This window comes from Malus sylvestris, chromosome 4 (genome assembly GCF_916048215.2).
Source record: "Malus sylvestris chromosome 4, drMalSylv7.2, whole genome shotgun sequence".
Taxonomy (NCBI): Eukaryota; Viridiplantae; Streptophyta; class Magnoliopsida; order Rosales; family Rosaceae; genus Malus; species Malus sylvestris.
The window spans coordinates 6,824,306-6,845,321 of record NC_062263.1 but is presented as its reverse complement, the minus strand read 5'-3'; the positions used below and the strand labels follow the sequence as shown (position 1 = coordinate 6,845,321).

The 21,016-nt window shown below is 39.5% G+C and overlaps 3 protein-coding genes across 9 annotated transcripts; 1 reads left to right on the top strand and 2 right to left on the bottom strand.

The window, feature by feature from the left end:
* Positions 1–2,543: 2,543 nt before the first annotated feature.
* On the top strand, positions 2,544–3,290 carry LOC126620109 (oleosin 18.5 kDa-like). Its single transcript, XM_050288592.1, has one exon. The coding sequence runs from the start codon at positions 2,767–2,769 to the stop codon at positions 3,115–3,117; it is 351 nt and encodes a 116-aa protein (XP_050144549.1). The 5' UTR covers positions 2,544–2,766; the 3' UTR covers positions 3,118–3,290.
* A 247-nt stretch (positions 3,291–3,537) lies between these two features.
* On the bottom strand, positions 3,538–12,187 carry LOC126620108 (ubiquitin carboxyl-terminal hydrolase 3-like). The gene is made up of 9 exons (XM_050288591.1): positions 11,995–12,187; positions 11,226–11,357; positions 11,042–11,080; positions 10,547–10,652; positions 4,756–4,814; positions 4,572–4,646; positions 4,412–4,460; positions 4,239–4,315; positions 3,538–3,855 (listed from the first exon to the last, which is right to left on the bottom strand). The coding sequence occupies exons 1-9, from the start codon at positions 12,067–12,069 to the stop codon at positions 3,757–3,759; spliced, it is 711 nt and encodes a 236-aa protein (XP_050144548.1). The 5' UTR covers positions 12,070–12,187; the 3' UTR covers positions 3,538–3,756.
* Positions 12,188–13,597: 1,410 nt separating this feature from the next.
* Positions 13,598–20,600, bottom strand: LOC126620105 (probable enoyl-CoA hydratase 2, mitochondrial). 7 transcript variants are annotated; one of them, XR_007622240.1, is made up of 9 exons: positions 20,302–20,598; positions 20,019–20,188; positions 19,749–19,823; positions 19,158–19,248; positions 18,991–19,042; positions 18,523–18,626; positions 18,364–18,440; positions 17,790–18,047; positions 13,598–13,929 (listed from the first exon to the last, which is right to left on the bottom strand). XR_007622240.1 is itself a non-coding variant. In XM_050288586.1 (8 exons), exons 1-8 carry the CDS (start codon positions 20,486–20,488, stop codon positions 17,871–17,873), a joined length of 930 nt encoding a protein of 309 aa, XP_050144543.1. In that variant the 5' UTR covers positions 20,489–20,600; the 3' UTR covers positions 17,664–17,870. The 7 variants fall into 7 exon arrangements, 3 of the variants coding, with proteins under 3 accessions (XP_050144543.1, XP_050144542.1, XP_050144544.1); XR_007622236.1 differs by lacking the exon at positions 13,598–13,929 and adding an exon at positions 13,943–14,374; XR_007622238.1 differs by lacking the exon at positions 13,598–13,929 and adding an exon at positions 13,943–14,347.
* Between the last annotated feature and the right edge of the window lie 416 nt (positions 20,601–21,016).

Below are 21,016 nucleotides of genomic sequence, written 5' to 3'. Positions count from 1 at the left end.
CCTTGTGTTAGGTAAGGATGAGAATATACATTTAAAGATCACTCCCTTAGACGATGTTTTACAATCCACCCCCCTTAGGGGCCCGACGTCCTTGTCGGCGCACTTCCGGCCATGGATTGGCTTTGATACCATTTGTCACATCCCGGCCCGGGTCCACCACATCTTGGGCCTGCTCTACCATCGTAGCACGATATTGTCTGCTTTGCGCTTACCATTCCCTCATGTTTTTTTTTTTGGGAACTCACGAGCAACTTCCCGGTGGGTCACCCATCCTGGGAATGCACTGGCCTCTTTCTCACTTAACTTCGGAGTTCCTACGGAACCCGAAGCCAGTGAGCTACCAAAAAGCCTCATGCTAGGTAGGGATGTGAATATAAATTTAAGGATCACTCCCTTAGGAGATGTGGGATGTTACAATCCACCCCCTTTAGGGGCCTGACGTCCTCGTCGGCACACTTCTGACCAGGGATTGGCTATGATACCATTTGTCACATCTCGGCCCGGGTCCACCACATTCTGAGCCCGCTCTACCACCGTAGCATGATATTGTCTGCTTTGGGCTTACCATTCCCTCACGGTTTTTTTTTTTTGGAACTCACGAGCAACTTCCAAGTGGGTCACCTATCCTGGGAGTGTCTCTGGCCTCCTTCTCGCTTAACTTTGGAGTTCCTACAGAACCCGAAGCCAGTGAGCTCCTAAAAGGCCTCGTGCTAGGTAGGGATGTGAATATAGATTTAAGGATCACTCCCCTGGGCGATGTGAGATGTTACAAATTGGATGCAATTCGGTCAGAATACCACCTGAGGATTGAGTATTGCTTCTTGTGATTGATAGTTGTAATTTCACCTAGGTCTTAGGGATTGCATGGTTTTTCGAGGGTTTTCACAAATCGTAATGAGTCATACATGTTTATATTTGATGTGAATATCACATATGGATTGCATGTTTGATATATGTTCTACCTTGAATACCACGAGTAGAATATGCATTAGGAAAACCTAACCTTCAAAGTTGCATGGGTAATTCATAAGTAATTGGTAAATCTACATAGGATTGTTAAGGGGATGATGGAACCTTAGGCATTTACAATTTGGTTTTCAAAACGTTTTCCTTTGTTTTATTTACTTTGCTAATTTCTTTAATCATTTTAATTAAATTCGTTTTTATTATTTTTAAATTCAAAATCAGCTTTTTCCAATCTTTGTTTCAAATAATTAACTAAGATTTTGGTTTTGCATAAATTGATTTAAATAATCCCCACGGAAAATGATCTTGCTTAAGCTGCTATACTACGATAACCTTGTACTCTTACAAGTATTTTTAAGTGTTTTTATCCCTACATTTGTAGGTAGTAAAAATCCGTATCACAAGCATGCCTTGATATTGGTCTTAGATGAGACTAAATTTTAGGTTGCAATGATTAGATGACATTTAAATGATATGTGTTTATATTGTGATTTATTTTCACCATTATACATGGAGGATAGTTTAGCTTCAGCCATTGGATGTTTGCATGTGTTATATTTTCTAAAAGATGCTAGATTCACTAGTAGATGCTAGTGTGATAGATAGTTAGTAGATGCGCAGACGCCCACGTACACACACGTGTATGTCTCACTAGTAGATATTAGAAATGTATTGCAGTTCCTCATGTATGATTTTTTATTGTGACTGACATGTATTTTTCAACTTATATATGTAAATGTAATAGATACTAGTTTATAGGTCTTTCTAAAACAGGGGTTAGTATGTTATAAAAGAATTTTAACTCGATAATTGATGTGATCCGTTCACACTTTGTTTTTCGCCCATAAGGACCTAGTAGGATGAAAGTAGCAGCTTGTGACGGTGAGTGAGCTTGGCAATAGTACATCTCTCCTACGTAGTGATATCTGTCTTTTTAGTTGGTTGCATTAATAAATAACCAAATTTACGGTTATACTTGCACATCACATGATTACTTGCTTATATTGTTGCTTGACTAATTCTGAACTTATGTGACATGGAATAAAAGGGTTGAAACCTTGGTATGACCGTCGGGGAAGTTGAGTTTTAATTGCGTTTACTTGCAAGATTTATTTTGAATTATTGTATTTGTAGGGGAGATTCTGCAAATTTTTAGTAAAATTGAACCTGAACATTTTAATTGTCACGTACCAATTACCTTATTTATGGCTTCGTCACCACACAGTATCGGCCAACGAAGTCTAACTCATAGTCAACGTGGGGTCGGAGTGTGTCAATAAGATTCCACATTTATGTGAATATCAAGCTTGTTTACGAGTCTTCAGAGGCCGTTATCATCAATTCTAAACAAATCACAATTTCACGCGTGCATAATCAACTTGTATATGCATGTCAAGACTTTGTGATTTACATAGAAGGATGAATTTTTCCTTAAAAGGAAGGAGCCAAGCAATGTTCTTCCGACGACAACGATCTAATCTACCAACGCTTGGATCGTCGAGCTCGGTGGGTCCACGGATCATGGCAAGTGCTGCCATAGAAAATGCAGATGTAACCACCCAACTTGTGCTGCCTTCCAAAACAGAGAGAACATCTTCTCCCAGAAACCGGATAAACATAACAATGGAATTGTAGGGTAGTATAGGTGTCGAGCAAACGCATACTTCTTCACATGCAAATGTTCTGAAGATAAACACGAAACACGTGACATACGCCTCTCCTCACGTGACTCACCACCCTTCATATACGCCCTTCCCTCCCAACCAGCAAGCTCCTCAAAGAAACGATAGAGTATCATCAATGGCTCGAAATCCAGAAAACCTCTCCTATCAATTGGCCAAGGCCTCCACTGCCATAACCTTTTCCGGGTCCCTCTCCGTCCTCTCCAGTTTGACACTCACTGCCGTTGTTATCGGTTTGGTGGCAGCAACACCGTTGCTGGTGATCTTCAGCCCGGTGTTGGTACCAGCCGGAGTTGCAATGCTTCTGCTGAATACTGGGCTTGTTATGTCGGGAGGGCTTGGCGCAACAGCGGCGATGGTGTTTTACTGGGTTTACAACTATGTGACAGGACAGCACCCGGTTGGTGCTGACAAACTGGATCAGCTGGCTTCAACATTGGCGAGCGGGGTTAGAAGCATCAAGAACTGACACGAAGAGCGGCCTAGGAAGCTCATCAGCAACGATACACAGGGTGCACAATGATATCATCAATCAGATATTAACGCGGCAATGGTTGCTTCATGGCCAAGAAACAACTACTATGTAATCTATGTTCACTGTCAGCTCTTATTCCATACCAATCTGTGAGGATCAGTTTTCTATGCCGTTTTCTATGTTGGTAATACATTCGAAATATGCTGAGCACGCCGTGCAAATGATCATAAAACCTAACAATCTAGCATACCATCACACCGTTGCAATAGACACATTTCACGCCTAACAATCAAACATACTCATTTGACACTCTTATGGAACTAAGTTGGAAATCAGTTTGGTTTTGGTTTCAAAATTCCAATCCATCTATCATACACACTTGTTTCTTTTTCCGGGATCATTAGCACTACATGATTAAAGCAAAAACAGAACTCTATTCATATTCCAACAGGCTTGTTCAATGCACACCAACGTTATAATCAGAAAAGTTTACGACAAGTTTAACGCAAGTTGAGTAAGCTTATGCTAAAGATGCCAGCACACATGTTAAACCGGGAAAAGGATAAGGATGCGTACATCAAGTGCTACCACTGCACTTTTGACCGCTTATGAAGGACATGGATGCATTCCAACTTAAGAAAACCCACCAGATTTCTTCGAAATTGCAATCACATTGAAGTTGAGGGAGTCGGGATTTTTCTGGATCATGCCCTGTATGACTTTAGCTGCATCCTGTTATGCAATTAAAAAGTTATCAGATGGGCGATGAAGGGCTGCAAACTGTACATAAAGACTCGGGTAAAGGCCAACACGTTCCCACTTTAAATGAGCCAAAATAAACATGAGAATAGCTAATTGAACTATTATGATTGAATTTTCCAAAACACAGACACGTTAACTTTAAATCAGTTCAAAACAGTTTTAGTTATAGTTTCCTCTCTCCCCCGAAACTTCATCCATTTAATCTTTAGGATATTATGCTTCTTCCCTCTCTTTGCTTGACCAAAAAAAGAAAAGGTTACTAAATTGACAGTTAAACTTTTGATGTGTTTAGGCATTAATTGTGTGTTCTTCCTCTAATTTTGAATCAGAGAGCACAATGACATCTTAAATACCTGCAATAGACTGTTTGGTGAAGATGGACCATGAGAGATTGGATCTGACTTCCTCCCATCAAGCTCATAAAGTTCCCCTACATATTAAACAAAAGATCAAAATCACAAACCGTGCAGTAGGGTAAAAAAATCTTCAAGAACCATCTCTAAACAGATATAGAAGAAGCACTCACCGTCCACACATGCAAAGCAAATAAAGTGAGTGTCTGCATTGTCGGACGCCTAGAAAGAAACAGAGTAAGACATGTGAAGCACAAACCATATGAACCAAACAGAGGAAAGTGGAGAGATTGGTACTTTACATAATATTCTATGCTACTTAAAATATATCACCTCTGTATCGCCACCATTGGCTGCTACAGAATGAGCAACTTCCACTTCTGTGTCACTTTCAAGGAATGCTGCACGCTACATTTGTATGACAAATAGATGACAATAAGAGGCAAGAAGAATAATATGAATCTATATGAATTGGTCAAGCTGAAAGGACAAAATATGAGGGAAAAGAAAATAGAACCTGCAATGGATCCATGCTTGCAGTTTTTTTGAAAAACCTATCCAAGAACGAATCCTCAACTGAAAAGAAAAAGAGGATAACATGGAAAAAATAACTGTGGTAAACATTTATTAATAACTAGTAAGCAATTGTCAGAAAGAAAAATAATCAATAATTTTGGCTTCTACAGGGAAGCATGCTTTCCAAGGTTGCGTACTTGAACAAAATCAAGCTTCAATTCCTCCAAAGGAGTTACTTAAGGGAACAGTTTTGGTATCTAGAATTCTCTAGTTTCACGATTCTGTATCCCTAATTTCCACGGCTAGGTGGTCCACAAACATGCACTGTCCTAGTTAGAAACTAGAATAGCATACACTTTGGTGGTAATAACCAAGAAGCTCCTTTCCAATGGTATGCTTTTTCCCCAGAAAGCATACATGCTCCACTCAGAAAGCTTCAACATACAAGCTTCAACAAAAGAAAATTCAAAGAACTTAGCGAAGAAGGCTTTGGTGTATTTAACACAATACGTTGAAATGAAGGAAAGCTTATTTATTGATATCCCCGATAAGCTACAAATATGTACATATACATGAGTCAAAATAAACACACAAGAGGGAGCCTTCACAAAGGTTGCTTAGGAGAAGTCTCAGCAGTCGGTAGAGCCCCAGAAAGAGAAGGCACCGGAGGGGGATCATTTGGAGCCTCAGTACTGGACAGAACCCTAGAAGGAGGAGGCATCAGAGGTTGATCATTTGGAGCTTCATTACGCGGTACAGCCCCAGAAGACGAAGGCAATAAATGCCTTTGGAACAAACCCACAAATCTCTGATGATCAAGTAAAACCTGACCATCAGTTTCCTTCATCTGGTCAAGCTTCCTCTTCATGTTTGTAGCATAGTCATGTGCGAGCCGGTGCAACTGTTTATTCTCATGCTTGAGCCCTCTAATCTCCTGTTTGAGACTCATCACTTCAGCCGCCAATGATTCAACTTGGCGGGTTCGAGCAAATAGGCGTTAGGCCATATTAGACACAGAACCTGCACACTGAACACTGAGAGCCAGCGAATCCTTAACAGCTAACTCATCAGACCGTTTGGAAAGTAGTCTGTTATCTTTGGGAGTGAGAAGGTTCCTGGCCACCACCGCAGCAGTCATATCATTCTTCATCACGGAATCCCCAACGGTAAGAGGACCAGTTGGGGAGACGAAGGATGGGCGCCATATGTTGTCTGGAGAAGGCGGGGCTGCCTCTTCAACAAGGTTCAAGTCAAAACGACGGTCGGAGGGGCCAGACATTTTCAAAGGTGTTGAAGAGAGAAGAGGTCGGACAAATCAAGATCTTAGAAGTGCAAGAATGAAGCTTCTACTGGTGGAGATTCAAGTGTGCTTTGGAACTTAATGCCAGCCTCTATAAAAATCTGCACTCGACGGAGCTTCAGAAATCAAAGAGGCGCCAGCTCAGAAATCGAAGAGGCGTTTGCTTTCTCAAAAGTTGGGCTGCTTAGAGATCACGAGGGTTGATCTCAGAAATCGAAGAGCCGTTTGCTTTCTCAAAAGTTGGGCTGCTCAAAGACCACGAAGGCCGATCTCAGAAATCGAAGAGGCGCTCGCTTTCTCAAAAGCTGGGCTCCCTAGAGACCACGAGGGCCGATCTCAGAAATCGAAGAGGCACCTACTTTTCCAGCCTTGTCAGCACCTGTCACACGCACACTCAGCTTTGCGGAAATTATGGGCATTCTGTCAAAGACTTCTGGGGAAGTAGAAAACACAGGAATCTTACTGTTCAATCACCCACTTCCCACACGCAACAATAGCTCATGGGTACCACAGATAACTTTGCCAAAGTTCTCTGCCAAAGTTGAGCACGTGAAGCTTGCAGCTCCCACTACATCGCTCTGACCAAGAAGGGTAAAAGAATAGCAAAGAAACAGCACTAACAAAGTTTAGACCCATAAATTTTGAAGGTCTAGCTACCATATTATTACCCACAAGGGTAAAGGAACAGTACCACTGCTGGATAATTGGAAAGTCCATGTATGTCAACCTCTGTGCTTCGTAGCAAGGTAGACTAGCAAACATGCCCAACCTTTACTCACATTTGAGAAAACACTCCCAATAAGATTGCTTGCTCCAAAATCGAAGAGGCACCGTCCTCCGAATCTAAAGAGCCAGACTCCCAACATGACTACTTTCTTAAAAATCGAAGAGAGGGTAAAGGAACAGTACCATTGCTGGATAATTGGAAAGTCCCTGTGTGTCAACCTCTGTGCTTCGTGGCAAGGTAGACTAGCAAACATGCCCAACCTTTACTCACTTTCGAGAAAACACTCCCAACAAGATTGCTTGCTCCAAAATCGAAGAGGCACCGCCCTCCGAATCTCGAGAGCCACTCTCCCAACATGATTACTTTCTCAAAAATCGAAGAGACACTGCTCCCCGAATCTCGAGAGCCAGACCCCCAGCATGATTGCTTTCTCAAAAATCGGTGAGGCACCGTTCTCCGAATCAATCGAAGAGGCGCTCGCTTTCTCAAAAGCTGGGCTGCTCAGAGACCACGAGGGCCGATCTCAGAAATCGAAGAGGCATCTACTTTTCTAGCCTTGTCAGCACCTGTCACACGCACACTCAGCTTTGCAGAAATTATGGGCATTCTGTCGAAGACTTCTGGTGAAGTAGAAAGCACATGAATCTTACTGTTCAATCACCCACTTCCCACACGCAACAATAACTCATGGGTACCACAGATCACTTTGCCAAAGTTCTCTGCCAAAGTTGAGCACGTGAAGCTTGCAGCTCCCACTACATCGCTCTGACCAAGAAAGGTAAAAGAATAGCAAAGAAACAGCACTAACAAAGTTTAGACACATAAATTTTGAAGGTCTAGCTACCATATTATTACCCACAAGGGTAAAGGAACAGTACCACTGCTGGATAATTGGAAAGTCCCTGTGTGTCAACCTCTGTGCTTCGTGGCAAGGTAGACTAGCAAACATGCCCAACCTTTACTCACATTCGAGAAAACAGTCCCAACAAGATTGCTTGCTCCAAAATCGAAGAGGCACCGTCCTCCGAATCTCGAGAGCCAGACTCCCAACATGACTACTTTCTCAAAATCGAAGAGAGGGTAAAGGAACAGTACCATTGCTGGATAATTGTAAAGTCCCTGTGTGTCAACCTTTGTGCTTCGTGGCAAGGTAGACTAGCAAATATGTCCAACCTTTACTCACATTCGAGACAACACTCCCAACAAGATTGCTTGCTCCAAAATCGAAGAGGCACCGCCTTCTGAATCTCGAGAGCCAGACTCCCAACATGATTACTTCCTCAAAAATCGAAGAGACACTGCTCTCCGAATCTCGAGAGTCAGACCCCCAGCATGATTGCTTTCTCAAAAATCGAAGAGGCATCGTTCTCCGAATCTCGAGAGCCAGATACCACAGACCACTTTTTCAAAGTGCTCTGACAGATTTAAAACATGTGAAACTGGCAGCTCCCACTACCGTGCTATGACCAAGCAGGGTAAAGGAATAGCATTACTACTTGTTGTTAGGGAGACTCCTATATATGTCGACCTCCATCCCCAACGGACAGGCAGACCTGCAAAAATGCTCAACCCTTCATCATATCTGAGAGGGCACTCCCAACAAAGCCTTTCGAAATATTCAGCTTTCTTTCCCCCCGATAATACCTCTGCAAACAAGCTATACTAGAGCAAGAATATCTCATATCATCAGGGTTAAAAGCAAGAGTATCCCATATCATGCTTTTTCCCTGTTTTTTCTTTTGGCCTTGTTTTTACCTGCAAGACAAGGAGAAAGAGAGCAATCAGTCAGCACTTGGAATCAAGCTTCCAGCCAGGAACTGACTGCCTGGAACCCCTTACCTGATTACTTACCTGGCATTGCTCTCGAGTACTCATCTTCATCATCTTATGTTTCCAGGGAAGATTCCGCATCTGCTTGAGGAACAGATAGGGCAAGTGCGAAGGATACAAGGAAGCATGTGGAGACAAGCGTAACAGCACACGTGCCGATACATCCATTACTCTGTCAAAAGCAAAAGTATCCCATATCAGCAGGGTGGAACGTACTCTAGATTTGATGGACTTGTTTTGACCCTCAAATTCTTCAGTCGGCCTTATACTCTGGAGGAAACCAGAAAACCCTCCAGCTCAGTTCAAGAATAAGCCTGTGGAAAGTTACTTCTTCAAAAGCAAAAGTATCTCATATCATCTCTTCTCATTTTTCTTCTCTTTATCCTTCATGCTGCTGCAAGATGGGGAGAAGGTGAACAATCAGTCGGAGCTCTGATTGCTTACCTTGTCTGTCACCTCTTTCAGCAGACCCCCTAGCTCGGCGACTTGGGGGACTCCTACTACATGGTTTGTATCGCGCTTGACCAAGCCTGAAACTACAAGTAAGCTTCAAGTGAAATTGATACATTACCTTGTGCATCTCCACCAGTTAAAGATACCACCCCTGGATGGAGGAAGAGTACTTCCAGAGAAGATGCCACATCTACCTATGAGACAGATAAGGCAAGTCAAGACGACACCACACTCCGATACTTAGAAGTTTCGTGATTACGAGATCATTCTCCCACAATATTTCCTAATGTCATTTGTACTAAATCATTCACTCGTACTCACTAAAGGAGAGCTTGAACCTATGTACTTGTGTAAACCCTTCACAATTAATGAGAACTCTTCTATTCCGTGGACGTAGCCAATCTGGGTGAACCACGTACATCTTGTGTTTGCTTTCCTATCTCTATCCATTTATATACTTATCCACACTAATGACCGGAGCAATCTAGCGAAGATCACAAAAAGCGACCGTTTTCGTTACCTAGGATCTATCTTGCAAGAGAACGAAGAATTAGATAGAGATCTCAACCATAGAATACGAGCTGGATGGAAAGAGTGCATCCGGCGTGTTGTGTGACCGTCGTAGGCCACTGAAGCTCAAGGAAAAATTTTATAGGACGGCAATAAGGCCAGCGATGTTGTATGGCAGAGAATGTTGGGTGGTGAAGCATCAACACGTACACAAAATGGGTGTAGCGGAGATGAGGATGCTTCGTGGGATGTGTGGGCACACGAGAAAGGATAAGATTGGGAATGAGGATATCCGAGGTAAAGTAGGAGTAGCCGAAATTGTAGGAAAGATGAGAGAAAATCGGCTCTGGTGATTTGGACATGTGCAAAGAAGGCCGACTGACGCTCCGGTTCGAAGATGTGACTACGGGACAGAGGTTCAGGGCCGAAGGGGTAGAGGAAGACCTAGGAAAACTTTGGAAGAGACTCTAAGAAAAGACTTAGAGTACTTGGATCTAATGGAGGGCATGACACAAAACCGAGCGCAATGGCGTTCTAGGATTCATATAGCCGACCCCACTTAGTGGGAAAAGGCTTTGTTGTTGTTGTTGTTGTTGATCCGATTGTTCCTGCAATTGTTTGGCATTTTCAGAAGCAGGGTGATCAAACATTGTTAGGTAAGAGAAAGAGGAATATGAGAGAAAAAAGAATTAAAGGAACCATTGGCCGCAAATAATTTTCAACAAACCTCTCTCTTTCTCTCCCTCTCACACACACACACACACACACACACTCTTTTCCTGGTCAAGTGGGGAGAATCCAAAAGAAACCAAGATTTGCTAGCAGCCACTCAAAAAACACAGCACTCTAAATCACTAGCAGTGATTAATACTTGTGTGTAATACATACACCTGCAAGTATGGAGAACGCAAGGCTGCCATGAATAACTCTAATCAGAATTCACCCATAACAGGAAAACAGTAAACAACTTACCAAGTTTGATCTCTGAAGTGATGTTTCCAACAGCATGAAGAAGTCCAATTGTTCCACAAGCATTGCCCACAGTTTGTTTCATAAAATAAACATTACCTTTGGGCTCCTACAGCCAGGATATGCATTCCAAATCATTCTAATTAAATCATACCACTTCAAATCAAATCAAGTCATAATGTATTTGAATACAAAATTCTCTTTAGATCAGTAAATCATTAGAAACACCAAGCAAAAAAACAAGTATGCAAGAAGTAAATAAAACAAATTAACACAATCGAAAATAAGTGAGCAAGGTATGAAAACATAAAACATGGTTGAATGTGAACATAAATTTCAATACAGAACTGATCTCTCAAAAGTTACTATCATCACATGAATATGCACATGCACACCATCCACATATATGCACAGAGAGATCACAAGTTCAACAACCCGCTAAAAAATAAAAGGCTTTCATTTTATACAGAGCATTCAATCAAATTTCCTATCACTCACCTGTTTTTCATTTGCCTGCATCATTCTCTCTTCTTCAGTCTGAAAAGTACAGAAACATCCCTCAAATCAGGAGACAACCAAATTTCATATTGTCCAAAAGAAAGACAGATGCAGAGAACTTAAGTTCCACACCAACCACAAAGTTCAGAATTATTAATTTGTATTTCAAGGAAAGAGACAAAACCTTAGCGGTTATAGGATAAAGAAACAGGACAGCAAGTACAGGATTCGGAACCATTTCTAAGAGTTCTCCATCCAACCCGTAAACATCATAGCATTCTGCCTCATCCTCTTGAAGACCCAGGCCCCAAAGGAACTGCAATGACCAAATACGTTTCTTTCATTTGATTTGGTATTTTGCACAATGAGGTAAAACCATTATAAAGGTCAATGGTGCAAATGGTGCTCTTCTTGAATATATCACCTTTGTGAAAACTATAAATCTAATTTGCAACATAACATACAAACAAGAGTTCATGTAATCAAAATGACGAAAGAATAGGCTAAACATTTTTCCGCTTCTCTTCAGTGCAAAATGATTGTCGCTACTCATTACGTTTTAGTTTCGAAAACCAAATTCCTGTTTAGCTTTCTGTCAAAAGCAAATGTTTAGTTATTATTCACTAATTGGGTCTCCCTAACGCTAAAAATTTTGGTATAAACGAAACCGATACGTACTTTATCATCTCTTTGCCAACTGATTTCCCCTACAGCAACTAAGCAGATTCTATGTGAGTGGTTTACATTCATTTCAAATTATTAACCAAATCCAAACAAGCTTAATCACATACTTGAACTCAATTTCCAGAAGAATCAAAAAGTTCCATTTTCCACATCACCAAACCCTAGCTCTGCATTTTCTCGGGAAACAAACAGAGCATAATCCGAAGAATATGCAATAAATACGGGTAATTTAATTTTTTCTTGAAAAGGAAGGCGATTGATTGAAGTACCTGATTCATAACATCAGGGTTAGCTTCGAGAGGAAGCCATCTCTTAGCCGACGGGGTTTCGTCCGAAGCAGCCATGGCTTTTGCTCTCTCTCTGTACGATTAGATTTTTGATTCTTTGTGCCTTTTCGTTTGGTGAGGTTTCTAGCTGGAAAATCTGGGATTTTGTGAAATGCTCGTTCGGGTTTTATATATAGGTTTTGGGCGGTGGGTTTTCCACTCGACAAAGTTAGAATTCGTTCGGTGGTGTTTTTAAAATAATTGAAAGCATTTTGGTAAAATTAATTTTGGGATTAAAAAATAATTTAAATAATTTTTAGAAGAAGCACAAAATATGTATTTTTTGTATGAAGTACTTAAAGTGTTTTGTCAGGATCTTATTCAATTTTTACTTATGATGGGTTTCAAAAATATCTTCATAAAAAACGTTTTCAATCATTTTAAAAGCATTCAAACAATCCTTGGTCAACTTATCTCAAGCCTTACTCTAAAGCAAGTTCCCATTTCATGGCACATGATGCCGCTTAATATATTTGTGTATGGATTTATGCCTTAACCCCCAATGATAGGAAGGTCAGTTCAAATCTCGTAAACTGAAAGTTCAAAACAATTTTTTTTTTAAATATCTCGTTATATAAAAATAAATAAAATTGATTATAACTTTTAGTTCAAGTGGTTAAGATTATTTATATATTATAGGCTCGATTCTTCTCCCTCCCCTATTTGCTTGAATAAAAATTACTATAAATTGTTCTTTTTTGAATTTTAGATTTGTAATGGGTCCGGCGATGCTCATGTGGTCTTGAGGGCGGCTGGAACAATGGTTGAGGAGTGTCGTGTCAAAGGCGCCTTAAAAGAATCTCTACTAATCAATAAAACACTCATTGTTAACTAAAATTTTATGAAATTACCAGTTTAACCTTCTAATTAAAACAAAACATGAATAAGAAATATGGGGCAGAAATGTAATTTCACACAACCACATTTTGTTGTTTTTTTTTCAAAGCCTCACCTACATGTAATCATAACATATATCTAATTTAATAATAATATAAAAAAATAAAATAAACCTTCCCACTCCCACATTCTCTATTACTCTCTTCCTCTCTCATTCTATTTCAAAAACAAAAATAAAAAAATTTCTCACACTTTGTGTGTGGGCTAGTATTCTTGAAGAAAGAGGTTAAAGGTCCTTACGAACTTTTCTCTAATGCACATCAAAAGTGCACATTTAAGTACACATCTGAACAAAAGTCTTTAGTTTTCAACTAAAATAGAACAAGAGTTGTTAGATCATTTAATTTAACAGGATCTAATGACTCTTGTTCATATGTGTAACTTAAAAATTTATTTTTAATGTGCATTGAAGAAAATTCAAGGTCGTTAATGTGTTAACAAAATGGTAGTTTTAAGTGCTGTCATATGATAAATAAATAAAAAACAGTTCTACTTTTAGAGAGAGGACTAAGGTAAAACCCGTTTCAGGCCTAGTCAGTCAATATGCTCCTGTTTTTGGTCGAAAGCAAACAATTTGGATAAATTACACTTTTCCACCTCAGATTTGAGGTCTATTGCAATCTCATACAATATCTTCAAAACATTTCACTTTCATACCTCAAATACTATTTTATTTCAATATAATACATCTGTTACATTATCCATTCATTGATCTGTTAAGGATCTGATGTGACTGTCAAATTTGTCAAATTTGTCCCACGTGGTAAAAAAAATAATTTTTTATACATTTAAACTATTATAATTTTTATCCTCTAAAAAAAAAAAAAAGGCACACACGCACACAAACAAACAACATACAAACCCAGAACCCCCGACCCACCTCCCTCTCCTCCACTCTCTTCACCTCCCCTCCCATCCAAAACCCACCCCATCCCCACCTCCCACTCTCTTCTCCTCGACTTCCAATCTCACCTTCTCCGTCTGTAAAATCAAATAAACGCAATCCAGATCAATAAAACCGAATAAAAAAATACCCATCAAATAATCTAACGCCAAATCAGTCCAAATCCGTCAAATTTCTATGCTCTGTATTTGGGTATGTACGTGTTGGGAAATGAGACGGAGAAATATCCTCGCCAAGAATAGAGAAAGGGCCATAGTTTTTGTTCTTGGTCAACGGCAGAGCCGGGTACGAAAATGAAGGGTTGATGCCCTTGGTAATAGATTATGTGAACCGCTTTCTTGGGAGAGGAATCGGGACATTGTAGGTGAGGCCATTGTCGGATTTCATGGCGGAGGTCTTCGGTGGCATTATGGAATCGGCGATCATGAAGTTATACGTCGGCAGTAGAGTCTCCGCCGCCACTCATTCGGTGGATACTGACACTCCGTACCTAATCTGGGTATTGCACAGATTACTGTTCCCCTGAATTAGATTCAGTTGACTATCAGAGTCCGCAACGAACAAGATTATAAAATAATAAGAATATTATTAAACAAACTAGAATGACGGAACAGCTACAAAACTCTAAGAGACTACATTGTGAATAACTTGTTCTCAAATGAATAACAAGCATGCTATTTATAATAAACTAACCCTAATCCTAAAAGGTAAGAAATCAAAATCCTAATGCTAACGGGCTAAGCCCAGAAAACCAAACATTCAAATAAACTAAATACTAATATTTTCCAACACCCCATGTCAAACTCATGGCGGTATACGACATGGGTTTGCAAACAAGCAGATGCGGATTGGCTCCGTTAGGTGAACTGGTAGGCATGCAAACTTGACTTGACTTGACTTGACTAGACTTGACTGGCGAACTGGTAAACGTGACTTGATTCTTGATTTGACTTGACTTGACTAGCAAACTGACAAACTTGACTTGATTCTTGCTGGCAAACTGATTTTGGTTCAAACTGGTTAGTGTTGAGAGTATGGAGAGAACCCGTCACTAAAAGAACGAGATTTCCATATCTCAATTGTATCAACAAACGAACAACGTAAAAAATATTCTAGCAACTTGAGAATTCATTGTGAACGGCAACGACAAATACCCAAACTTCAAAACAAAGACCTCATAATAAGATAACCTTTTTTTTTGTTGCCCGTGTGGACCTTAAACTGACAGCAAACAATTGTTTTCTTTTTCCTTCTCTTTTTGCTTTTTTTTTCTATCCTTTCCTTCCTTCCCATTTTTCTTTCTTTTTTTTCTTTCATGCGAACAAACAACAGAACCTTTCTGTTTTCCTTTTTTTCTTCTGTGCAAACAAATAGCAGCAGCAAGATCCTTTCTATTTTCCCTTTCTTTTTTTCTTGCAAACAATCAATACCAACTAACAAATCTAAAACGAAAACACAAACAACAGAAGATGACGGAAAAAAAACTGATACAAACAAATTGATACCAACGAGAACTGATTGAACCCTAAGGATCGAACCCGCTCTGATACCAAGTTGAATATCATAGTGCGCAACGAATAAGATTACAAAATAATAAGAATATTATTAAACAAACTAGAATGCCGGAACGGATACAAAACCCTAAGAGACTACATTGTGAATAGCTTGTTCTCAAATGAATAACAAGCATGCTATTTATAATAAACTAACTCTAATCCTAAAAGGTAAGAAATCAAAACCCTAATACTAACGGGCTAAGCCTAGAAAACAAAACATTCAAATAAACTAAATACTAATATTTTCCAATAGATTCATCATGTCCCTGAATCGAATTCAGCAACGACAATGGTGATTATGCCGTTTTGGATTCTAGGGTTTTCACTCAAATTGAGATGTCGGTGGATGTCGGAGTGGATGTCGCAGGGCAGGCACAAAATGGCCAAGTCCGCTCTGCAGAACAAGGTCGCCGCTGAGTTCTTGCAGGAGTCGTAGAGCTTCATGACTAAGTCGATGGCAGTTGCAGAGGAAAGACGGGTTGGTGGCGAAGAGCAGGCTAATTAGTTCCGACGAGAAGGGCTTGACCGAGTTCGGAGATGAATTGTGTGGTGAAGGGAAAGGACAAAGGTCGGGGAGATGAAGAGAGTGGAGGAGAAGGAAAGGCCGAAGGTCGGGGAGGATGGGTTTTAGGGTATTTTTTTTAAATTTTTTATAACTTTTTTTAATTAATTATTTGTAAATGCATAAAAAAATTATTTTTTTTGTCACGCGACACAAATTTGACAGCCACATTAGCTCTTAAAGGAGTAATAGATGAAAAATGTAACAGATGTACTATATTGAAATAAAATAGTACTTGACGTATGAAAATGAAATGTTTTGAAGATGTTATATGAAGTTGCAATAGACTTCAAACAGGAGATGGTAAAATATAATTTACCCAAACAATTTCATTGAAAGGCAGTGGCACAAAACCAAGGACAACAAATAAGACCAATACAATTGGGGAAAGCTAAAGCCCAAATAACAAAAGGGGCAGAATAGCTTATCGCATCACAAAGTTTTCCAACCCGCAACAGAGAGAAATCCCCAACCAAATTTCACCACCAAAAGCACCACACCAGAGAAGAAACACCAGATCTGAACCTCCAACACAAGCGCCAACAAGGAGAACCAAAAACCAAAACAAATGGAAAGGGATTGGGGCTAAGGCACAACACTCTTGGCCCCGTTTTTCCAGCATGCCGATTGGGGGCGGAGCTGTGAAGGGAAGGTTAAGATTTGATGGTAAAAACGGGTGAGCTGCTCCTACTTTTTGAGCAAGGGTTGTGGAAGGAAAGACATGTGAGGGGGAGAAAATGAAGAAGATGGAAAAGTGTGAGTGTTTAGGGTTGAAAAAGGAGGGCCGCAGGACAGGGATTAGGAGTGAAGAAGCCAAAAAGGCGAAGAACGCTGGGAAGCGGCGCAAGACGCTGGGAAAACAGGCCATGACCTTAGAAACCGACGGTCATAGACACCGGAAGAAAAGGCCAGGGGGCATCATTACTAGAAAGAGACAACAAAAGGAGAGAAAAGTAATAACAATGGGTTGCGGCAGACCACAGCCGAAGGAAGGAGTCGGCGGCGGGGAGAAGGAACTGGGTTTGCGCAAGAGAGAGAAAATGGGGGAATGGCTGCTAGGGTTTTATCAGTTGGAGTCCAGGGAGGATTTTTTTTCCAGTCTACGCCTCCCAACACTGGCGGAGATTTACGACAATAGGTCCATTAGGAGTAGAACCATTTCATAAAATTACAACAATTTACTTGGTCAAAATTTCGAAGTGAAATTTTTGTATTCTTGTAACAACAATGCCATAATCACATTTTGTATTAGTGACGAAGCATTTGATAAGTGTTTTTTCATAAGCATTGTCAAGCTGATCACATTTCATACGACAATACGTCCATTACAACCTGATCACTATAAGAACCATGTTTGTGTTTTGTATCATCTTTAGGACCATCCTTTTGTTTTGTATGATCATTTCTAATATCATACATGAGTTCAACAAGTTCAGCATGTTTGGTTCTAAAGATGATACAAAACACAAACAGGGTTCTTACAGTTGCACAATTTCCCTCGAATCACTCCCTTTTTGCCACTGTTAGAAGAATCTACACTAAACTCATTGAAGAAAGTTGAGGTTCTGTCATAAAATTAACTGGCAATATGGATTATGGAGAGTGGCATAACTACTTAAAAGCACATGCAAGGTCCATTTTTTTTGAGTTTGAGGAAGACCATTTGATTGTTAAAGTGTAAAAAGGAACGATATTGAGGAGTACAATTATTTGATTCACTAAGGAACACATTCAATCCACGGACACCCAAACAAAACATTTAATCAGCTATTCATTAAATAGTAACTTATGATCAAATAAAATTAAGACCTCTACTGACCTGTCAATTTGTCATTGCTGACAAGTTTATTTCTGCCCAACCAAGAAACTTATCCAGACAAATTATAGCAAGTTTATCATCTTAATCTCCATTGTACTTTGGCTTCCGCTTCTCAGCAAATGCTGATAGGGCTTCCAAGCGATCATTTGTGTTCAACGTCTTTTCATAGCAATGTTCTTCAAGAGCCAAAGCTGAGGTCTTATCTACCTCCAGTCCCTCATCAATAGCTTTTTTTGCCATCCTTATTGCTATTGGACCCTGCTAACACTGTATTTCATAAGTTTGATTGCAACAATTACTTGTAACTTTTTTGTTCTTTGCCTAGTATGACGATTTCAAGTTATGCTTTAGTTTACTGTCTTTTTCCCCCTTTTCAGTGCATGTATTAAACATTGTCATTACAGCAAATTTTATGCATAGAGAAGTTTCAGCTACAGACATCCACCCTGATTGAGATGTTAGAATGCAGTTATCATCGGAAGGCGAAAATTCAGTTCATAGAATACTCTCAACTATAACATTCCCCATGAAATAGTATAAAATGAACGCAATAGTGGATAAAATAATTCTGTACCTTCTCATTTATATTGCGAGCAACTTCAAGTGCCTTTAGATGAGCTTCACCAGCAGGAACACAGTAATTTACCAAACCTGTTGCGAAGTATAATTTGCATCAAAAGAAAAAAAAAAGGACAAAAACAAAGAAGCTACTGAGTAGACATACATCACATACCTATCGACACTGCTTCCCTGCCGCGAATCTTCCTACCAGTGAATATGAGTTCCTTTGATATTGCTTTTCCAACCAATCTAGGAAGCCGCTGTGTTCCACCTGCCCTGTCAATGGATGCAATCAAGAGAGTTGATCTGTCACTGGATGAATAATTTCAGAAAAATGTAAATAAAGAAAAATAAATAAAAGAAGAGAGTAAAATAAGAAGTAATCATGTGGAAAGAAGTTCTTCCAGAAATGTAGACAATATGGACGACACAATTCCATAAACTAAATATCAGTTGGAATGGGAATTAAAATCCCACCCATCTCTTATGTTATAAGAAATGGTATGCTATTAAACCTGCTTAGAAAAAGTTGAAACAGTACAGAATGTTGGGTTTGTCAAACAAGATGCAGGTGATATGCAATTCTTGGGGAGAACGTCACAGGTGATAATGTGAACTCATTCTGAAATTTAGCACCTACCCAGGAATGATAGCAAGTCCTGTTTCTGGCAAGCCCATCACTGCATCTTCTCCTAAGCCATTAATGGTGGAAAACATTAAGAGACTAGGCATTATAAAGTTTAAAAGGATTGATAGTTTAATGACCATAACTGGGTTCGGTATAAATAATTAAAGAAATGGAATTACCACATATCCGAAGATCGCATGATAAAGCCATTTCAAGTCCACCACCCAATGCTGCTCCTTCAATGACAGCAATTGTCGGAATAGAAAGTACCTAAATATTGTGAACAGAAGTAAGTGTCAAGAAGAAGAAAATAATTTATGGAGTACTAATGTATAAACAGTAAACAAGGAAGCCTGCATTCAAGCATTAAATGATCATACCACGCTAATTAAAAACAGCGTTAAATCAAATTAGTAAATATAATTCTGAACATATCCTGGACACTCACGTTTATGTATGAGTGTCTGCTAGTTTACATATTGATATCATATGTCCACCATTATACAACACTCACGTATATGCATCCAATATCCATCGTTATAGAACACTTGCATATACATATCCATACCCACTGTTAAACTATGTACCATACAACAAAAAAGCGTTATAAAAGTGTTGTTGTTCAGAATCTGAAACACTTGTGGCAATGAAGATTAACCTCTAAAAATCACCGAGTGTCAAAACCAACTACTGAATTTTGATCATCTTTCAGGCCATTTTAATAACAAAACAATTATAGAAAAACAAAAAGGTTAACAACGAAGATTAACCTCTAAAAATGAGAACGTGGCACGCAGTGTGTTGACAAAATCTCGAACTTCAGATGCACTCATCATTTTCCGTTCCTGCCAATCAAATTAAGAGGCAAGAACAATTTGACTAGTGAGCACTATCTTCTCCTGTACATATCACAACTCTTCAATGCAAATAATTCATTCAAGCAATCAAAGTGAATATAAATTTGAAGAATTCTTTACTAATCCACTGTAAACTCCTTCCAAAACAAAACATCGATTCAACGAATAAATTAAAATTCCTACCTTTAAATCTGCTCCAGCACAGAACACCTTGGGAACTTTGCTGCGGATCAGCAAAACATTAGCAGAAGAATCCTCACTGACAGCTTCAAAGGTGTTCTGTAAACCTCTCAGCATATCTTTCCCAATTGCATTTCTCACCTCCGGCCTCTCCAACCTAACCTCAACAATCCCTGTTATCAAACAAACAAAACCCAATTCGGTTAATGCTTTCTGGGTCATAGAAAATTGGCATAAACAGAGATAACCCACTTTTTTTTATACGTATTTCAGAACGAAAACTTACCGGAATCGGAGTCAGGGAGTCGGTGGAGGGTGACGGAGTGTGACGGTGCTGATTCTAAAATCAGAGTCCGGCGAGTTTGGTAAATCCATTGGTTGGATTGAGGAGAGAGTGAATTCTCTGGAAATATAGAGGTTGAGGGTTTGTAATGTTTCAGTGACCGACTTAGGACTCTTAAACCGCCCGTCATTTTTCTTTCAGATGCTCAAGCTCAAACTCCAGAGCAGCTCTTCCGGCAATTGATGGGCTGAGAGAGGTATAAACTGCAAATGAGGGAGTCAAAAGGAGAAATCCTGTCTAACAAGACGACATTGCACAATAACTCATGCCACCTGTCCAACTTAAACACAATTTATCCCGGGCACTGCTACTCACTAGGATGACAATTATAACTTTAAATCTGATAATCGTGGATAACCGTCTGAATGGAATAGATTTGGGTATGGAAGTTTGGGTATATTCTCGATATGGGGAAAAACCTTTTATATATTATTCGGTTATGATTTTGGATATGGTTATAGAGATCTTCAAACCGTATCCATAACCGAATCTGACCCGATTAGTAAATAATATAATTTATATATAATATAATAGTATAATATACCTATATATATATATATGTATGTATTTGTATATCCATTATTCACCGAACCATTACCTTAAGAATACAAAAGTTGCATTTCGTAGGAAAGTAAAGTTTTGAATCCAAATCAATTTG